We start from the raw sequence: 20,499 nt of genomic DNA on the forward strand, positions 1-20,499 counted from the left end.
ACTAGCCTATTTTACAACCCTATAAGGATAGACAAACGTTTAGTTGTAGAAAAACTGATAATAATGCAAGTTTTTCTTCTCTGTAGAAATGCAAATGAATTTTGTCCAAAATAGATGCACTGGTTTTTAAAAAAGACAACCCCATTCCAGTTCATTGCTCTATAGGATTTTAACCAGCTTTACATCCATTGGCAAATTCATTCCAGTATTTCTGTTTATATATGTCTGTTCAAATTTTCCCCTTAATTGGTTTTAATAACTTCCTGGTTCCCTCACTAATTAAGAAGCTAAATAAATGCAATTATTAACACAAATTCATTTTATATATGTATGAGAGCCATATTTTACCTTTTTGAAAAGTATACTTTAGCATAGCGATCCTCAAAGTGAAGTCCCAAGCAGCTGCAGCATCACCTAGGAACTTAGAGATGCAAATTCCCAGACTCATCCAGTCCTGCAGTATCAGAAACTCTGGGGATGGGTGGGGCCCAGCCATTCATGCCGTGAGGAAACCCCAGCGTCTGATGCACACTCAAGTTTGAGAATTGCTGTAGCACATCCATCAAGATGCTGCTTTATTCTTTGACTTTGTTAAAACCCTGGGACCTGACCATCTATGTGGTCTCTAAAACAGGCTGTCTGTGACAAATGAGAACAGGCCAGGCCACCCTTTTCTCTCATCTCATCTGATGCCTCAGCTGTCCCATCACCCACTCCCTGTCACTCCCTGCAGCACAAAGGGATAGAACAAGGGTCCTTTGTGAGCCAGACAGAACATGAATGTCAAGATATTCTTGAGGGGGTTCATCTAGGGCTTGTTTGCACCTGCTGGTATGACTCTGTGGCAGCTAAAAGCCCCAAGCTTCAGAACTAATAGTCCCGAAGGGGCCATGACCCCAAAGAGAAGGGAGGAGGACAGAGAAAAAAATGATCTCAGAATTCAGCCCCAAATGTTGTGTTTATTTATTCTCTGCCTCCTGCAATAATAGAGTGTTATTTCATTGCTGGCAGATGCAAAATAACAAGCCCATTGAGCACCGATCTGAAACACATATGTCACCCATTTGTCTTGCAGCCTGACTGGGCGCACTGCCCTGTTCACAGAAAGCCCTCCCTGATAGAACAACATACAAGCCTGAAAATTGCCCTTCACCACGGAAGATCCACCATAAACACTGCCTTCCCTTCCTCCACACAGTTGATAGGATGGGCAGGGCATTCTAGCTACTCCTCATTCCCACAGCCTAACACCCCTTACCCCACCCCACCCTGCCTGTTTCCCATTGCTCTCCTGGGAACTCACTGCAGGGGGTACATAAAGCCCACTGGGAAGCACAATGGAGGAAGGGCACCCTTGGGAAGCAATAGAGCACAGTAATTAAGAGATGAGACTCAGTGAGGTATGGGTTCAAATTCTGCCTCTACCACTTAGCAGAGGAGTGAACTTAGGTGTATTGCTTCCCCCTGTTCCAGCTCCCATTTCTCCAGTAGAATGGGGGTGATAACAACACCTTTCTCTAGGGGTGCTGTAACGACTAAATGAGTTGATGATATAATTACAGCCCTTAACACAGAGCCACTCCCCCAATAAGTGCTGGGTGTTTATACTTGCTGGTGGTGGTTGATAATGAAATAGAGTCCCTAAAAGCCCCCTGGAAGGGGAACAGAGCCAGAGGCCCAAAACAAGCATCAAGTGGAGGCTGAACTAACAGACCAGGAAGGAGCTGGTTACAGAGGAACCTTGCAATCAAAATGAAGTCCCCAGCTGGCATTGCAGTCCCATGGTAATTTCATATAGTTATCATTGGCCTTGCATGAGGACACAAGCAAGCCACAGCCAGTAGGAAGACCAGTTTGGAAAAACTAAGTGCAAGCTCTTTGTCAAGTGGAAAAACACTAACCAAATGAATTTCTTCATGCTTTCCTCAATTGCCAAAATCCTTGCCTTATCTACAAGATTCTCATAGGCCCAAGTGAAAGACCACTTCCTACTTAAAACCAGTGGTTTCCAACTGGGAGCGATTGTCACAACAGGGACTTACTATTAGCATCTAGTGGGTAGAGGCCTTGGATGTTGCTAAACATCCTGCAGTGCACAGAACATGTCCACAACAAAGAAATACCAATAGTGCCTAAAGCCAAACATTGATTAGTACAAATCTCTCCCTCCTGTATGCTCTTCAGACACCTTTTTGAGCCTGCTTTGGGGCACTGGCCTGACTCTGCCAGGTGTTGTAGTTAGCTGGTGGCCTCCTGGTACAGCAGAAAGGACACAGGCCCTCTCAGAATTCTGGCTCAGCCACCCACTGGCTAGGACTCAGAAACATTTAGCTTCTCTGAGACCATTTCCTCTTCTGAAAAATGGAAATTAGAATCCCTATTTGCAAGATTATGGTAAGGATTACATAAAATACTCTGTGCAGAGCACCTGGCACATAATAAGTACTCAATAAGTTACAGGGACATGTCTTACTAGATACAGCCCAAAGGCCACAGTGGTGTCTTGCATATCTGCATCTCCTGCAGCATTGTAGGCTATGTCATGCACATAGTAGGAACTCAGAAGAAACTAAAGTGTAGTTTTTCAGGGAAGCCAAGTCTCGAGAAATAAACCTAATCCACCTCATGGGCCTATAGTCCTTCAAATTTAAATGGTTTTGATCTAGTCTTTAGGATGCACCAACATCTCAGCCTATTTTTCCCTGTCGCCAAGTCTTGGGCCCTTCTGGTAAGCAGGGAGACTGAGATTGACCTGTTGATTCTTTCCGGGACTGCCAGAGCCTTGGCCACTGCTTGAGAGCAACTACTGCAACTCAGCTATTCCTGGCTGACTGGCCTGATCACCTGCCACTAGCCAAACATCTGCTACTGTGCATAGAGAAAGAAAGTCAAAGGAAATGCCAGTTTCCTAACAGGAGGGATGCAAGTCTGCATGAATATGATTTGCCTAGAAAATGAGAGAGGACATCACCTAGTCATCCAGATTGAACAGAGCCTTCCTAAATAAATACCCTGTCCACACCCACCCACTGACGCGCACAGCTCAGCCACACCCTGAAACTATGGGGAGACTATCTCTGCTCCTTGCCACTGCAAAGCGTTCAGGGGTTCATCGACTACCAGCTCCTCCCATGCTAGAGAAGACATCAGGGAAGACACATTGGGCTAGGAGGGACCCTGAATGGAAATGGGATCTCTGCCTCTAATTGGCTGTGCCATTTTAAGCAAGTCTCATCGTCTCCCTGAGCCTTAGTTTTCCATCTGTGAAATGAAACCTTGACAAGAAGGTCCCTGTGGGTTGAGATATACTATGCTCTTTCTATGGCCAATTGTGGCTTCGCTCTCATATAAACCTTCTGAATACCATACAGACAAGCTCTGATCTGTTCCAAATCCAGCCCTTACTGTTCTCCAAGGCCCCGATTTCCTATTACTGTACAAGGTAGCCCCCAGAAGATGGCAGGGCAGAGATATCTCCCCGACTGTTAAAGTTCTCTGTAATGAACACAATGAGTTCTGCCTCTTCTCAGCTCACAGAGGCCAGGCCAGGCTGCCCAGGAAGTATCAGGAAAGGACTCAGATTGCAAAGATACAAGGTGACAGAGACACTCTGCCAGCCCACAGGAATCCAGATAATGCTTATACCAAGTGTGCACCATAATTGCTAGGTATCTGAGAGCTAACCGCTCCAGGTACAACATTGCTCTCAGCTGCTTCCTCCAAATGTCTGAATAAAAGGAATCCGGGCACAACCATTAACTAAAAGGAAAACACTCCAAATTCCCTCACCTGAATTCCCCTTCCCTCCAGCCCCACCCCCCGCACTCTCACTGAGCAATGTCCAGATCACATCAGCTCCAAGGCTTCCCCTGACACTCAAAGGACTGCATCTCACCTTCAGAGCTTTCTTTCCTATGTGATCTAGAGCACAACACTGCTGTCTGCCAGCTGTCTTGGACTCTCGGCTAAGGGGTAGGCATAAGGTGGCGAAGAGGAAAGAACACAAACTCTGCAGTCAGAATCCCAGATGTGCCAACGTGGGTAAGTTATAATCCTTAATCTCTTTACATATCAGTTTGTTCATCTGTAAACTCATGTCAGTAAAACTCACCTTGTCAGAGTGTCCTGGGGGTTAAATGAAACTGTATGTGAAGTGTCTGACCTACACTAGGTGCTCAGAAAAGGGTGCAGATTTGGAGGCATTTAACCCACTTGGCTGATCAATGCAGTTCCAGGCATGAAATACACAAACAGGTTGAGAAAGAAGCCATTTACAACCAGACGTTCTTTTGGCACTTTGTTCTTAGTGGATTGAATTCCCTTTGGATTAAGGAAAAGTAGACTTGTTCTCCTCTAAGAATTTTGCATTCAATTCAGACAGGTGCTGAATCCATGGAGAACTCTGATTTTGTCCTCAGAACCCCAGAGTGGAGGTCAGACCCATGCAGATTCAGGTTTCCAGGTTATCTGAAGCAAATCACTTCACTGTTCAGACTAGATCATAGTGGTTCTCAAGCCCGTCTGCACATTTGCATATCCTGGGAGCTTTTCCAACCTATGGGTGTGCAAGCCCCACCCCAAATCAATTTCACCAGAAACTTTGCTAGGTGGAGCCTATGTATCAGTACTTTCAAGAGCTCCCTGGATAATTCTAATGTGAGATGCATTGGACAGAAACTCTCCAAGATCCCTTCTAGGCATCCTGGTGCCTACAACAATATATGATTCAGAGTAGACAGTATATGTATGTTGAATAAATGAATAAAGATTCTGACTCACCTCTTTTGCTATCTCCATATCACAATGTATGAAGTAAAAGAAGAAAAGAAAGAGCCGAATTCCAAGAATCCCAGAGTAGTGTTGTCCAATAGAAATTTCTGCAATGATAGAAATGTTCTATGACCAATGCTGTTCAACACAGTAGCCATAAGCCATGTGTGACTATTGACTAAAGAACTAAGTTTTAAATTTCATTTAATGTTAATTCAAGTTAAATAGCCACGTATGACTTCTGGCTGCCATATTGGACAATGCAGTCTTATGTAGAGTGTTTACCTTTTATAAACATATCTATATCTGTGCACCCCCATGTTCCTCTCTTACTAACAGTGCCCCATTGTCACTTAAGGCAGCACCTTGCTCCCACTGCCTATAATCTTTGGGGGGCAGCCAATGAAGTTGCCTTGCCATTCACCAGCCAAGGGGTGGACCCAGGACCCAAAATAAGTCAACCGGACTCTCCTCTCAGGGAACTTGACTCTAGCTTCAGTGTCACAAGAATAGAAAATTAGAGATTCGTATCAATGTTGATTCCCTCAGACACGGAATGTTAGTCCAGAGTGTGATGATAACAGTGATAGGTTTCATTATCATTATCATCCCCGTCATCATCAAAGGCACCTGTAAACAGCTCTGATGTGCCAGATCCTGAACTAGGTGCTTAAGTTGCACTAGCTTCCCTGTGCATCATGTCTTCATCTGTGAAAAGGAAACTGACTCATCCTAACTTTTTCCAGAGTCTTTGTGAAGACAGATAATGGTCACAAGAGCTTTAAGCCCAAATAAGGAGTTACCCAAGTGCCTGTTAGAGGTGTCGTTCTCTGGGTAGAGGGGTAGAGGAATCATGAGAAGGTTTGATACAGAACCCAGTATCTGGGCCCAGTTCACAAACTATGGGACACCAGGCAAGACACTTTCCCTCTCTGGGTTTTGGCTTAAATGAGAGTAGGTTACACACATCCCTTTCCAGTCCATTTTCTAATCTATTTGCATGCCCTTGCCTGACACTTATCCACTCACCTTGCCTGATGCTTATCCACTCCTAGTTCTATGAACACATCCAAGAAAATTCTCTAGACTAGACCATGCTGGCCTCGAACTCAGCTCATTTCTTCTTCCCCCAGCGACCCACTCGCCAGGGAGTTGCTTCCTGTAGCTTCATGTACTAAGCCTCTGGCAAAGCACTAAACTGGAATCATGTTTAAACATTTCTTCCACTACCCGACCATAAGCTCTAGGAGGGCAAAGACTCTCTTATTCACCACAGTATCCCCAGTTCCTAGTACAGAGCCAGGCACTGGATAAGAACTTACTATTTGAATGAATACTCCAAATCTATTTTGTTATTTGTCATTTTTGGAAACGCACAGTATTAGTTATCTAATACTATTTAAAAAGTACCCCAAAACTTACTGGCTTGAAACAACAATGATCACTTCTTATCTCTCAATTTCCATGGGAGAGAAATTCAGACAGGACACATTGAGGTTGACTTGTCTCTGCTCCATGGCCAGGATCTCAGCTGGAAGACTCAAAGACTGAAGGCTGAAATCATCCCAGTTCCCCACCTATCTGGTGAGTGATGCTAGCTGTGCGCTGAAAGCCTAGCTGGAGATGTCAGCCAGAACACCCCATGTCTCCTCTCCATGTGGCTTGGGCTTCCTCATAACATGGTGGCTGGGTTCCCAGGGTCGTGTTCTGAGGAATTAAGTAAGTGACAGAAGAATGTCTCCATTTTATGACCGGGGCTTAGGGGATATATTTGCACCACTTCTACCACACTCTATTAGAAGCCAGTCACTAAGTCCAGCCCACATTCAAGGGGAGGGGAATTAGACTCCATCTTTTAAAAAAAGAAGTGGTAAGGAACTTGCCAACACTTCGCTAGCACAAGTGGCAACGGGCAGGGTGAAAGCTAAGTGAAGAAGTAAGATTTCCGTTCAAATTTTCTAGGGGAAATCCCTGAGACTCAGTTTCCCCATCTGTACAACGAGCAGGTTGCAGCTGTTGATCCCTGGGAGTTTTGACATGCTTGGAGTCTTTTTGCCTCAGTGAGCAAAAGAGGATCCCCTCTTAACTAGCTTTCTTGAAGTCCTGTGACCCTATCACAGATCACCCTTGGCTTCTGACCCTGAAAGCAGCAAGAGGTTGCTATTGGAGCTCAAGAGCCCGATAAAGTTCGGACACTGAGGACCTCAGATTCTCCAAGGCCTTCCCTGTCCCAGCCTGAGCGCGGAAACCTCAACTTGTCAGAGAAGGGGATGGTGAGGAAACTCTGCCCCGCCCCGGGGTCCAGGAATCTACATTTACCCCTGGAGGGACACCAACTCTTGGGGGAAGAGTGGGGAGGAGCCATAACTCATAGAGGGCTACCCCAGTTTAGTGAAGTTCTTTCTTTTAGCTCCGTGTTCGCGCCTTTTCTGCGTTACAGCTCTGAGGAGGGGCGGGAGGGAGGGGGTGTTGGGGTCTCCGCTGTCTTGGGCCCGCACACAATGGGCGGTACTTTCACTTTCTGGGCCAGCTGACCGTCTCCAACCATCGCCTTCCACTCCCATGGGCTGCGGTCCGAAGACCCTAGAATGCAGCATCCCCACTGCCAGGGGCTGACTAGGGGCGCCCAGAGCCGTTTCCAGAGAGGCGGACTAGGTGCGAACCCGGTGTCACTGATGCAGGTCATAAGGAGGAACCGAGTGACTTTTAACCCTTTCACTTCCAGAAGTACTGACCCTGACCCCTAGATATCTACCTTTAAGGAACGCGCGCGCCGAGAAGGCTCTACGCGCAACCAGTGTGAGGACATTGGCCGACAGGTGGGGAAACTGAGGTTCGCAGAGGGAAGTGACCTGTTAGATGTCCCACAGTAAAACAGAAGCTCAGCCCGGTCTAGAACCCCGGTCTTCCAGGCCATACTCTCGTGTCTACACCCTGAGGGCCCTGAGAGGTACTCCCCTCAAGAAATTCCCGACCGCGGGCCTTCCGAGCCCGGAATCTCCCTAGAGTTTGCACACCGTTGGCACGTAGGAAACTTTCTCCGCAGCTCTGCAGCCGCTACGCGCCACTAGGAGAGAAGGGTAAGAGCAAAGCGAACGCCCAACCCCATCCTAGAGGTAACCTGGAGCGGAGGGATGGCCGCGGGAGGCGTAGGACCCGGCGGGAGTGCACTGGCCCTTTAAGGGGGGGACGGAGCGCATGCGCGTCGCGGGCCGGAGCCGAGCCGGGTGGGCGGTGGGCAGGCAGGGGCCACGGCTGGAGGCAGCTATGGCCTGGGGCGACCGGAACAGCAGCGGCCCGAGCTTTACCTAGTCGCGGATTCGCGACCTGCGCGTGCACCCCGCGCTCTGCGGGCTGCTCTCCGCGGACTAGCGCAGCTTACGCGCGCCGAGCCTTTATCACTCTCATCCATTCCATCCGCGAGCTGGGGCTGCGCGAGCCTCCGGACTTGCTTTCCCCGCCCCGCTGATCCTTCCTCCACCCCCTTAGCCTGGGCCCCAGGAGCCCAAGCGAACAGCTGCGGAGCATCCTTCGCCCGCCCTGGCCGCGCCACCGCCCATGCTACGGCCAGTTCCGGACAGCAGCCCTGCAGCGGGAGCCCGTCGCTCAGTGACCACAGCCTGGCCCCTGCGCGCCTCTCAAGGCAACCCCGCTGAGCCCCGGGCCCCGGTGCGGGACCCGCGCCCCGCGATGGCCCGGCTGGCGCAGCGCTGCGCCGGGTGCTCGACTTCTGCCCGTTGAGACGCGCCTGGCTGGGGACCGGCTGAGCTTTGGGGCTCCACGCTGCTCCCTTCCCTGTTCTGGGGGCTCCGCCGCAGCTTCCCGGGAGCGAGGGACCAGGGGTCTGAGACAAAGCCCACTTTGTGCGAGGAGTTGACCGCGGGCGTGGAATGTGCGTGTCGGCGCATGTCCCCTCCCAGCGCCCAGCCAGCTGCGAGTTTTGGCTCCCCAACTCATCGCGGCGAAGAAATCGCGCCCCCTCGCCGCCTTCCAGTCCGGGGATCCCAGCTCAGAGCTGATGCGGCCTGAAGTAGCCTCGGTCTCACCCGCGAGCGCGCGCAGGTGTCAGCGTGCGATATTTTGTAAAGGAAGTTGTTCTATCCAAAACTGGGACCGGGGGAGCCCAGTCGGCGTCAGCACCTGTGCCTTGACCCTCTGTGTGGCCACAGGTCTGAGCTGTCTGGCCTCAGTTTCCCTCCGACTTTCCTCTCTGCAAGCCCAGACTGCTGCCTGTCATTGTTCTCGCTGTCAAATGCGGGTGATTGCTGAAGGCTGCCAAGTTGGGGTGTGTTCTCTTTATGCCGCTTTCCAAACAGAACGAGGCCTCTAAGGCTGACCTGGGACAAGCAACCCCCTTCATCCACCCCCTACTCATATTGAGGCACTGATTTTTTTCTTTGAGTAGTATTTTATTGTACCGGAGCCACGCCCTAGTTTCTTAAAGGCGCCTTGCACACTGTTTAGCCATGTGTTATAGCTACAGCTGGTGTGTGGGAGGCCTCCTGTGAACCATCTATTTTTTTCCTGCTTCCTGATAACATTCTTCAACCCCCATCAAGGATTTGGGGATGCCAGGGAAGAAGGTGGTCGGGGGTGGCAGCAGCTGTGCTGCCACCACTGTCGTCGCTGCCGTCCCTTCTGGGGTCAGACGTTTGGAGACCAGCGAAGGAGCCTCAGCCCAGAGAGATGATGAGCCAGAGGAGGAAGGGGAAGAGGACCTACGAGATGGAGGCGTCCCCTTCTTTGTCAACCGGGGTGGGCTGCCTGTGGACGAGGCCACCTGGGAAAGAATGTGGAAACATGTGGCCAAGATCCACCCAGATGGAGAGAAGGTGGCCCAGAGGATCCGTGGGGTGACGGATCTGCCCAAGGTGAGGGTTTCTGTGTTGTTTGGGGGCGGAGGGCGGTGGGAGGAGAGGGGGAGGGAATCTTAGAGTTTTCATGACTTTGGGCTGGGAGAGCAAAGCCACACTTCCCTTGGTGGGGTAAGGGACCACTGGCATGGTAAGATTTTAAAAATATAGACGAATCATACCTGTCCAGAAGAGCTTTCTCTCAGCTGCCATCGAAGTTGTTCTTTGAGGTCCACGTGCCCTGTTTCCAGGAGGCCCTCCTCCATCTTTTTTAAAATGCTCATATTTTGCGGGCAGGGCAGCAGATTAACGAGTACACTAATGTGGTTTGACATCCTATTTGCTAAGGTGGAGAACTGTGGGCAGAGAGATAATGAATGACTAGGGAAAATCAGGGTTTCATATGTTGAGATAATATTGTCATATGTTATCTCACTGAATTCTCTGATAGCCTCACGAAGTAAGCGCAGTTTATGGCCCCATTTTCCAGATGGGCAAGATGCAAACTCAAGTTGGAACTCAGGATTCCACTGCCTGTAAATGGCAGAGCTGGGACCCAGTCCCCAGCGTTTGGGTTCCAGGTCCATGCTCTGCTGGACACTAAATCAGGGCAGTTAGAAAGGGCCTGTGGAGAGGGGCAAAGTTAAATAAATTATCTGTGCACAACTGAAACTCCTCCGTGTCGGCCCCCTTCGGTTATATCACCCGTGAAGGCTGAGGCAATGTCTCATTCATCTTTGTCTTTCCAAGCCCTCCTGTGTGCCCAATACAGAACAGGCACTTATATGTGTTTGCTCAATGAAAGAGTGCTTGAGACTTTCTGTGCTGTACAGTGCTATGTGAAAATACACACCTGATTTTTTTCTTTAATATTTATGGTTAAATTCTCTAACATTTATGGTTAAATTAACCAAATGCAGAGGCCTGAAATCCCCAAAGTAAAGCTCTTTGGACAGAAGTCAGAGCCCAGTGCTTAGTCCTAACTACTCAGGTGAGAAGGAACGGGGCCAGGAAGAGTGGCAGTTAATGTGGTTTAGACAGAGACGAGTGGCCTGTTTTGTTTTTACCAAGTTATTGATAGAGCCATCGGAAATTGTCTTCTGGGGAAAGGGAGGTTGAAGGTTGAGCAACTGCCCAATATTTCTAAAGGAAATAAAACATGGATTGATTTTGAAGGGCTACACAGCTGCCCTTTGTACTAACGTCGAATAATTTATTTAGCTAATCCACTGTGGTTGGACACTGTTTCCAATAATTTACTTAAAACAAACACTCTGGTAAACACTCTAAAATGTGAATTTGGGGATCTATCTCTGGTTATTTCCTTGATAAATTCCTGGAAGAGAAAATATTGAGTCAAAGGATACGGCCATTGGTCTAGACTGCCTGCCTACCTGCATGAGCTTGAGCAGGCCCCTTCAACCTGTTTTAGCCAAAGTTTTCTCACCTGTCATATGGGGTTGATTGTAGTGAAGATTAAGATGAGAAGATATGTGTTAAAACATTTGACAAACTAAAGCATCAAACTTACAGTGGTTATTGGATGTTCATTACCTTTTTCACGTCTTCATCAGGAAGGGAGGCTAGATTTCACTCAGAGCATTTGTGCCATTGAGGCCAGAGCCACACACTTCTCCAACCACATGAGAAAGTTGGTGTTTAGTGGATGGCTCTCCAGCCATCTTGTTTATGTCTGAGTCAGGCTATGGAAGAGTGTGAATGGTTCCCTGCTGGACTGTCACCACTCCTAGAGACTGAAAAAGAAATAAATATGCTCATTTGTGACTGGTCTGTCATCCTCAACCTAAATTTATAGGAAAGATGCTGATGTAAGACAGAGCTATTGTCTGTGGGGGTATATGTGTGTCATGACTGACTAGAGTATGATAGTATGGAAGGAATTTTGTGGGAGGATTCGGAAAATTCGAAACTTTCCCTCCTCAAACCACAATAAAAGTGTTGCAGATAGAAAATCCACCAAGTCTGTGTGGGGTTCCTCCTTGACCTTGGCCCAGAGTAGAAAGCAGCCCTACAGTCTGGGAGGCATCAGAGGTTGGATCCCAGGGAACCAGCAGCAGAGCAAACCAACCACTGGGCTGGCCCCTCCCCAAGTGACACAGTCATTTTTTCCAGAGGTCACAGCATGGTGGGCCCAAGGATGTTTTGTTGAGAAAGCACAATGTTTTAGAAGACCCCTTGAGCCAAAATTTTTAATTGGGAGATTTAAAATTTTTAATTGGGATCACATAAAATAAAGATTTTGGGCATCTTTTCAGAAAATGAGAAGATCTGGGAACAGAGAACATGTGATCCCACATGGCAGTGGCAGCTGGAGCTGAGTTCCTCCTCACCCAGGCTCCACCACTCAGTCCCAGCCTGCCTTCCTCACTCATGTCACCTGTTTGGTCCCTCCTGGTGGCTGAGTCTGGGATCCATGCAAGGTAGTGTGATTAAAAGAGAACTCTGCAGTCAGATCCACCACATTCAAATTCTGGTTCTCCCACAACGGCTTATGTGAGGAAGGTATGCAGCCTCCGCGTGCCTTGGTTTCCTCAGCTGTAAAACGAGGATAATAACGATACCCATTTCCAAGGATGTTGGGAGGAATTGGTGAAGTAAAAGCATGTGAAACAGGTGAGCATGAAATTTGTACCTGGCAAATGGAACAAGGACTGAGGGTGCAGCCACCTCACAGGTGCTTTGGGGAAACATCCTTTTAGAAGGATGGTACCGATATGTTAAGGGGCAGAGTGTCTGAAAGGATCCCAGATCTAGGGACGGTTTGTGCTCCTTCAGAAGAATCTCACCTCGATGTTCCAATCTGCCACCACCTAAAAGCTCAGTGGTCACTCGTTCCAGCTGCTAAAGGTCTTCTGACCGTGGCTCTGACCACAGAGCTCCTACAAAATACAAATTTGGACTTCGGGGTCCGCACATGCTGACCAGTAGCTTTAGCACATGTGAGCAGGAGCTGAACTATGCTTTGTGCCTGACCCTGTTCTAAGGCCTCAACATGAGTGTCTCATTTACACTGTGAGGTTGGTTCTGTCATGGTGCTCGTTTGACAAGTGAGGTGTCTGAGGCACAGAGTCGATGCCAGACGGTAAACAGCAGTGCTGGGATTTAGATAGTAATGGTCAGGTTCCGGAGCCAGTTGTCAGCCTCTGTGCTGTCCTGCCTCTTGCATACACATTCAGCTGTAGGCTGTCCCACCTCCCCCAAGCCTCCTAGTGTGCTGGACTGAAATGAACTCCACCAGGGAGGTCTCTGAAAAGAACTCAGAACTTTAGGGGTTCCTGGAGTAAGGGTAACTCTTGGCCTTTGTAGGGGAGAAGGAGTTGTCCCTGAAGAGATCTGGGTAGCTGATATCACTCACCCCTGCTGTACCCCGACCCTTGACAGTAAGGAAGCATTTTCTGGCTCCTAGTTTGGAGGTGGGAATTGTGGCAAATCCAGTCCTAAATTGATCCTGGTCATTTAGATGTACAGAAACTTGCTTATTTGTTTTTGAGTGAGTGGCTGTATGTATTTACACATGAACATTCAGATGGATGTTGCCTGCAGAGGTAATCAGGAGTTGGCATGAGTCATGGAGCTGGCCAGACAGCTTCTTCCAGCTAAGCTTCAGTGGTGGTGACTTCTGAGGCCCTGCTTGTGAATCCTGGGTCTTTCTTGACTCTTTTAGAGTTGTTTCTCCAAGAGCAGCCAGTAGCTGGGTCCTCTGTCTGAATGGCAGGGGATGCCTTCCTGGGTGCTGTCCGGCCCTGGCCCAGGACTGGATGTGGTGAGCTTAGGCAAAGGACCCTTGGACTGCAGCTCCCTCCTTATCTGGAGTGCCTCAAGGGAGGGCACACTTACAGTCTGCAGCCAAAGCCCCTGGAAATCGCTGGATGCTTTCTCTTGAGAAGTGGAAATGATCTGCCTGCCTCAGGGACCTTCGACCTGAAGAGATCGGGTGCCATGCTCTTTGAAGGAAATTGCGAAGCAATTCCTCTCCCACCTCCTACCCCATATCCTGACACAGGGGAGGCCAGGCCAGGTCCATCTGGCACAAAGTGTTCGGGCAAAAAGAGGGAACTCCGCCTCCCCATCCCTGGGCTTTTATTTCCATGGTGGCTATAAGTGATGGCGCCAGTTTGGACAGCTATATGATGTGAAAGGGGAAATAGCTTCTTCCAGACAGAGGTGTCAGCCTGGGGGACTGCCCAGACAGGAAGGAGGGGACTAGTGAGGTGGGGAGAGGAAGTTGAGATAGAGCTCTCTCTCCCAGGCCTTCCCTCCTGCGTCTCCGCCCTTTGGAGTGAGTAGGTGTTTATCAGAGACTGTCCTTGCCCCCTGGCCATCAGCAGCGCCCCAGACAGTAGTGTGCAGTGATTGCTGTGTGTCACTTCCCTCTGTGTCAGAGCCCCGGCCACGGCAACCACATTATTTAAAAGCCACTGTACTCTGTGGGCTTAGTATCTCACTACAGAGAGAGCCTCCCCGACCCCAGCCCTACCCTGAGTTCACATGGGGCTCCTGCTTTATTCCTTCCCTTCACACACACCCCTACCCACCAGACTGCAGGGGAAGCTCTGTGTGGGCAGGGGGCTAGGCAGGGGAGAGGGTGGGATCTCTCTGTGAGGAGTCTAAGGCCACCTCACAGCTGGCAGTGCTGTTGGCCAAGGGGGAGCCCAGAAGAATGGGACTTGTCCCTGGTCAGGTTCTTCTGCCCAATGAAGTCTAATCTGTAACCCAGAGGACCCCAGCTGATGCTTCTCTTGGCCTCCTTGGCCTTGCTGACTTGTTGCAGCAAACTGCCAGGATTCGGGCTGACCTGGCCAGAGAGGGGACCTGGGCCTCAGGGACCTCCACCTGCACAGTGGAAACCGCCTTGTTCAGGGAACAGCCTTAGAGGTCTGCAGCTTCTGACCTAACTCCTAGCAGCCTGTGGCCTATCAGTTCCCAGTCACTAGAAGGTGCCTGCCTGACACTCCCACCTTTCCCCTTCCTGGACCAGGCACTAGAAAGTCTCTTCTGTTGGGGAGGACTGCCCGGTTTCCTGGTTACCCTTGCTGCTTACAGATGTGGAGCTGGCAGGGAAGGGAGGTTTTGAAGGGGAACCAGGGCTCCTGTGCCTCTGCGAAATACCTCGTCCTGCTACCACTGGCTTACTCCTCAACAGTTCAGGTTAGCGCTGAAAGGCCTGGTCAGTGTGCCATGATAGAGGCGTGGGTAGTACCTTCTGCTAAGGGTGTGGTCACCCCTCACTGGAGCGCTCCCCCAGCCCAGGCAGGGTCCTGAGAGTATGGCACACCAAGTAAACCAGCGCTTGAACCAAACGAACCCCATCCCCAAATGCACTTAACCCCAATATCAGAATTTTCGTTAAGCTTTGAAGTTAATGAATATTTTAAATTCAAAACAGTCCACGAGTCAACCTGTGTTTTTCTAAAATTATTAAAGAAACATAAAATTGGAACATCAGCATAAACTCCAAATTGGGAATGCTGTCCAAAGTCAGGTGGGAGAGAAATGGCCTGGAAGGGGTCGCCAGGGAGAACAGCTCCCGGTAGGAGGGAAGTGAGGAGGCCCCCTTGGGGTGTGGCTTCTCTGGGGGCTATTCAGCATTTCAGATGGGCTGGCCTCCCTCTGTGACCAGGGCTCTTTCTTCGTCCCCAGGTCCCCGTACCGACTGTGCCTACGTTCCAGCCCTCCACCCCTGTCCCTGAGCGCCTGGAAGCCGTGCAGCGCTACATCAGGGAGCTGCAGTATCCTCCCGGGTCCAGGGCCCTGGTCATCTCTGGCTGGCATGCTAGTCCAAACGCTGAGTGGGGCTTGTTTGCGGACTGGGCTGGAGAGGTATCAGCAGAGCACCCTCAGTCCGCAACTACATGGGTGCTGTTTGCATAGCGTCTCCATGCCCCTGGCATTAGGCAAGCCCAGCTGGAGTCTGCCTGGGTTTCAGAGGGCCCTGATGAATGCCAGACCCCCTCTCTGCCACCCACTTCCTCCTCCATGCGATGGGGCAAATGTCTCCTGAGCGGCCTGCTGGTGAGGTCCATGAGCCCAGCAGAGAGAGAGAGAGAGAGAGAAGAGAGAGAGAGAGAGAGAGAGAGAGAGAGTAGCCCCTTGTAAGTAGCTAAAACCAGGCAAAAGGTGTGCCAGTGTAATGTGTAAATGAGATGCAGATGAGGAGAAACGGACTTTAGCATCACCCAGAGGTAGACCCCACATCCTGAATGTACCCAGGAGTAACCTCCACATCCCGAATGCTTCCTGCTCTTCATCTGCTTCTTTCCCTGGCAGGAGGCTACACATGGGGGCTGCTCCAGTGAAGATGTAGGAAGAGCTGGACCTTCTGAGCCCCACATTCCGTGGTGTCCCTGCTCTGGGCCCCTCGACTCCCTGCGCCCAGCCCAGAGCTCTGTGTTCTGCCCTGCTAGCTGCAGGTGAGGCTGAGGTGGAAGGACCAGATCTTGAGCAGGAGAAGAGCCAGGCTGGTTACTGAAAATTGGTTCCAGCCCTTCCCTTGCCAGTGGGAAATTGCAGCCTGGAAAGGGGAGACAGTTAGCTCAGAAACAGTACCCAGCAATTTAGCCACAGACCCCCGATTCCAGCTTTCTCCTCTCAGTTCCTGTTGCTTCTCAGCTGGTTGGAAAATGAGGTGCCGTAGAGAGCTGTCCAGAGCTCAGCCATTCTCCCAGCCCTGGCCAGCCTGGCTGCCTGCTCCTCTGCTCTCTTCCTGGAAGGGAAAGCCAGGGAGAGCGAGGGTAGAAGCCAGAGAGGATAACAGAAGGGCCATGTGGGGAAGAAGCAGCACCCTTCTCTCCCCTGCAGACGATCAGGTCTTGAGCATCCTCCAAGATGCTTCTCGAGAATCACTTTATGAGGTCTATACCTAGCCTGCAATCCCTAGGAGTGCTGGGCCCCAGGGCCTGGGGGATGTAGGGAGGGTGGGGGAGTGGGACACGCCTCTTCTAGACCGATCCAGTAAGCCCTTAACCAGCGCCACAGGTACAATCACACAGGGACCCAGTTCTTTGAAATTAAGAAGAGCAGACCCCTCACAGGGTAAGTGTGAGCGCACCTTGCCCTTCTGCACCGAGGCTGATGATGCCCCCACTGGTCTGGAGCCTCTTAGGGGGCCTTTGGGTGGAAGCTTGCGAGGCAGGCAGGGCCTCTTTCCAGGGGAGCATGCTAGCAGGGTGTCCTCACTGCACTGCCAAAGTTTCCCCACTGTACACCATGGGGCCCTAAGGATGTCATAAAGAGGGGACTGTGGCCAAGATGAGTAGCCAGGGCTCCGTGGATGAAAAGGGAACCCTAACATCCATGCTGAGCTGGGGGGTGGGTGATGGACAGCCCCCCATCTTACCTTGATGATGACAGAGAGTGGTCCCAAGTGGATGTCTATGTATGAGCCTTCTTTTTTTAATAAGAGGTGGGCCTAGCAGGAGAGAGTTCTCCCCATTTCTTTCCCTGCAGCTGCCTATGGACTCCCCATTGCAGGGAACTTGTAATAGGGGTCCCACTGGAGAGGGGAGACCCAACTGCATCTCTCACTCTCTACTCCACCATCTAATGTGTAGACCCCTGGCTGGATTCTCCCCGCAGAAGCCCTGAGGGCAGAGGAGAGTGAGGAGTGAATACCACAGCTGGGTCTGGGGGCTCAGCCTGAAGCTGTCCACAGGCTTAAAACCCCATGTTTTAAAAATTAATGTGAATTTTACATCTTGCTCCACACATCATCTGTCCATGTTTGCTTTCTTCTGAAAAATGCAGTAAATGCTTTTATTAGCTAAATTACTTAATTGCCCCCTTCCCAAGCACCTGGGTGGAATCCCGCCTCCCTCGCCCCAAAAACTTTACTCTTGTCCTGTGGCTGCTGTGTGCTGGGAGCCCAGCTGCAGCCTCAGTGGAATGGAGAAGTCCGGCACCCTCCTGGGCAAAGCCAATGGCCAGGCTGCATTCCCAGACATGGAGGCAGCATTCAGTGAGAAGGGATGAGCCAGGCCTCAGGAATAGGCTGTCTTAAAGTGGCCTGAATTCTAAGTTCAAGGGCAGGCTGGGGAGTCACCAGGCTAACTGCCCGAGATGCCATGTCCAGGCCTCAAGCAGCTGACCAGCTGTGGGGGAGCAGTTGCAATCAATTGCAAGCTTATTACAAGCTCTTTACAAGTCATGCTTAGATTGGGGGTATGTGCCATGCTCTGGAAAGGATGAAATCAATGCCAGGGTCCCCAGGCATCCTTGGCATGCTTTCCCACCAGCCCCTATACCACTATTTGCAGAAGGCCCCCAGTCCAGTAGCTGTCAAAGAGTTTGTTCAGGATTGCATGCTCCCCCCCTTATTCCGATGCTCCCTGCCCCCCCAGGAGGATCTTGGGGCAGTGTTTGGGGTGGACAGTAGTAGTGGGAAAAGGAAGGGCCTCCCTCCCTGTCTCTCAATGCTGCCTCTCTCCCACCTCCCCCCCAGCTCCAGGATGGATGGGAGGGACCTGAGCCGAGGCAGCCTGAGTGGGGTGGGGAGGTGGGGGGGGTTGTCTCTTTCTTTCTAGCATTTCTAGTTCACTCACCCTCTCCTGACAGTCCCCTATGGGAAGTGGATGGAGACTGTCCTCATGGTTCTGCCTCCCTTCCCCCCAGGCTGATGGACCTGGCCAAGGAAATGACCAAAGAGGCTCTGCCAATCAAATGCCTGGAAGCTGTGATCCTGGGAATGTATCCTTCCTCAGCCCTGGGAGGCCTGGGAGGGGGCAGGCATACACTCAGCCCCTCTGGGCCCCGGCTTCCTCCTCTGGAAGGAGAAAACCGAGTGGGCTCTCCCAGCTCTCCCAGCTCTCCCAGACATGAACTTAGCCCTAAAGTGAAGGGGCTTAAGTGGGGCTCAGTCCCACGTGCCTCAGTTGCTAATTTCCTGGGCTTACTGGGAAGCTCTTTTTTGAGTCTTATGGTCAGAGTGACCCTGTTCTCTGAACCCCAAATTAGGGCACATTGTCTCACTAAGGCTTTTGTGCCTTTTCCAAGAACCAAACAGTCTGAGAGAAGCAGGTTGAATGTCCAAATGTTGGCATTTCCAGGACATGTTGATTTGTAGAGATGATGGATGGGATCTTTGAAACAGAATTGCTTTTTTAATAAAAGCAAATGGTTTTTCAGTCACTCTCACCCAAAGGGCAGCACTGGGGCCTATAGCTGAGCCATCAGGGTAGCAAGGTGGGCATACAAACCCCCAGCTAGGGCAAGGTGGGGAGGCAGGTATTTACAGCCATTTCTCTGTCCTAATTGGTCCATACTTGAGCCCTGCCAATTTTTGTTGTTTTATTATAGAAAATTTTAAGCTTTTGTGAACATAGAAAAACATAATAAATCCTATATGCCCAGCACTCAAGTTTTACCAATTCAAGGCCAAATTTGATTCATCTCTGCCCACCCCTCCTATCTCCACCTTTCCCATAGTAACATAGGCTTCTAAATAATTGCATCTGCCACCTCTGGTGCAGGCACCTGCCTCTGCGTAAAGAAGGTAAGGGGGAGGGTGCCTTCAACAAGGAGTCCACCTGCTATGACAGGTCGGGAGGAGAACATGGCGGTCAAAGACAAGGAGCACAATTTCTCCAAGGAGGACTGTGATCCAAGGGGCCACTGCCCCCTTCCCCTTACACATAGCTGCCTTAAATTACACAAAGAGACTGCAGGGGGTCCCTAGTCCCCTCCCCCAGAGGTCCCAAGAGCTACCCCTTTTGTGGCAATTAGTTTCCCATTTCTAAGAGCCTGACAAGCATTGCCATGTCTAAAGGGCTCTTTGCTGAGACAAGCATGAAGCCAGCCCGAGAACTTCAGGCCACCGCCAGCACCTCCTTCACAACCCCATATTGCTTCTCCTTCAGGAGTCACAGACCAAAGTGGGGCCCCCCACACACATTAAAGAAGGGAGAATGCTCCTCTATCCCCAGACACTCATAGAAGCCAGTCCAGGCAGGATCACTTCATCTCAGAGGCTTTTCAGGGTTTACCTTGTGGCTTGTGGGCAGGACAGCTCCCATCTGGGAGAGGGACCTCCCCAGTGACCCCACAGCACTGCCGCAGCTCCCTCGGTCACTGTGCATATGGTGGCTGCTTGTACTGAGTTTGTTCCCATGCCTCATCATCTGCCCTCTGAGCTGGTGCCTTGCTCATCTCTGTGTCCCCACTTAATTGCAAGGAGTCGGGTTCAGTAAGCATTGTAATGACTGAGAGCATAGACTTCAGGGTCCTGAATCCTAGCTCTGCCATGTACTTACTGTATGACCCCTTGGTGGCTTCCTCTGCAAAAGGAGATGACTTTAGTACCTGTCTCACAAGGTTGCTGGGACAATTGAATGACAGGGTATATGTAGGACACTTGGTGTACTATCCTTACGTGGCGTTTACTCCAGGCTTATATCCTATTTATCTCGTTCTGCCCGTTTGCTCAAGAAGAGTTTTATCAAGTAACTATTATGTGCTCGCCTCTGTGCTGGGCGCCAGAGATACAGCAAAGAACATGACAGACAAGGTCTTTGTTTTTAGTATTTGACCTTCTAGCTGAGGAGACAGAAAATAAGCAAGTAAACACAGAAATAGGTAAAATAATTACAGATTGTGTGAGTATGCCATGGAGGGAATAAAGAGTAAAGCAGACTGACTTTAGAAAAGGAGGTCAGTGGTGACGGCCAAGCCTAAGTCATGAGAAGGAGGCAGCCAAGGGGGTGGGGGACAGCCCTCTGGTTAGAGGGAAGAGCTAGCGCAGAAGGTCCTCAGGTGGGAAATCCAGGTGGATGGAGAGGTGGAGCAAGTGGGGCGAGCCAGGTAAGAGGCTGGAGTGGGCCGCTGAGCCAGGTAGTTTTGGCCTCCTAGGCCATAAACGAGCTTG

The 20,499-nt window shown here is 50.4% G+C and overlaps 1 protein-coding gene and 1 long non-coding RNA gene across 2 annotated transcripts in view; one reads left to right on the forward strand and one right to left on the reverse strand.

Moving 5' to 3' along the window:
• LOC120619534 (uncharacterized) overlaps positions 1–7,994 on the reverse strand; it is an 82,478-nt gene extending 74,484 nt beyond the window's left edge. The window contains exons 1-2 of the long non-coding RNA XR_005657531.1: positions 6,193–7,994; positions 4,780–4,877 (exon numbers count right to left, since the gene is read on the reverse strand). This is a non-coding gene — a long non-coding RNA (uncharacterized LOC120619534). The remainder of the gene's footprint in view (positions 1–4,779; positions 4,878–6,192) is intronic.
• Positions 7,995–8,031: 37 nt separating this feature from the next.
• The window catches only part of VASH1 (vasohibin 1), a 20,110-nt gene continuing 7,642 nt past the window's right edge, over positions 8,032–20,499 (forward strand). The window contains exons 1-4 of the mRNA XM_039883886.1: positions 8,032–9,641; positions 15,285–15,373; positions 16,620–16,676; positions 18,252–18,326. Coding sequence (XP_039739820.1) covers positions 9,339–9,641; positions 15,285–15,373; positions 16,620–16,676; positions 18,252–18,326 — 524 coding nt within the window. The 5' untranslated portion in view covers positions 8,032–9,338. The remainder of the gene's footprint in view (positions 9,642–15,284; positions 15,374–16,619; positions 16,677–18,251; positions 18,327–20,499) is intronic.

The sequence above is a fragment of the Pteropus medius genome, unplaced genomic scaffold, assembly GCF_902729225.1.
Source record: "Pteropus medius unplaced genomic scaffold, Ma_sr-lr_union100, whole genome shotgun sequence".
Lineage (NCBI taxonomy): Eukaryota > Metazoa > Chordata > Mammalia > Chiroptera > Pteropodidae > Pteropus > Pteropus medius.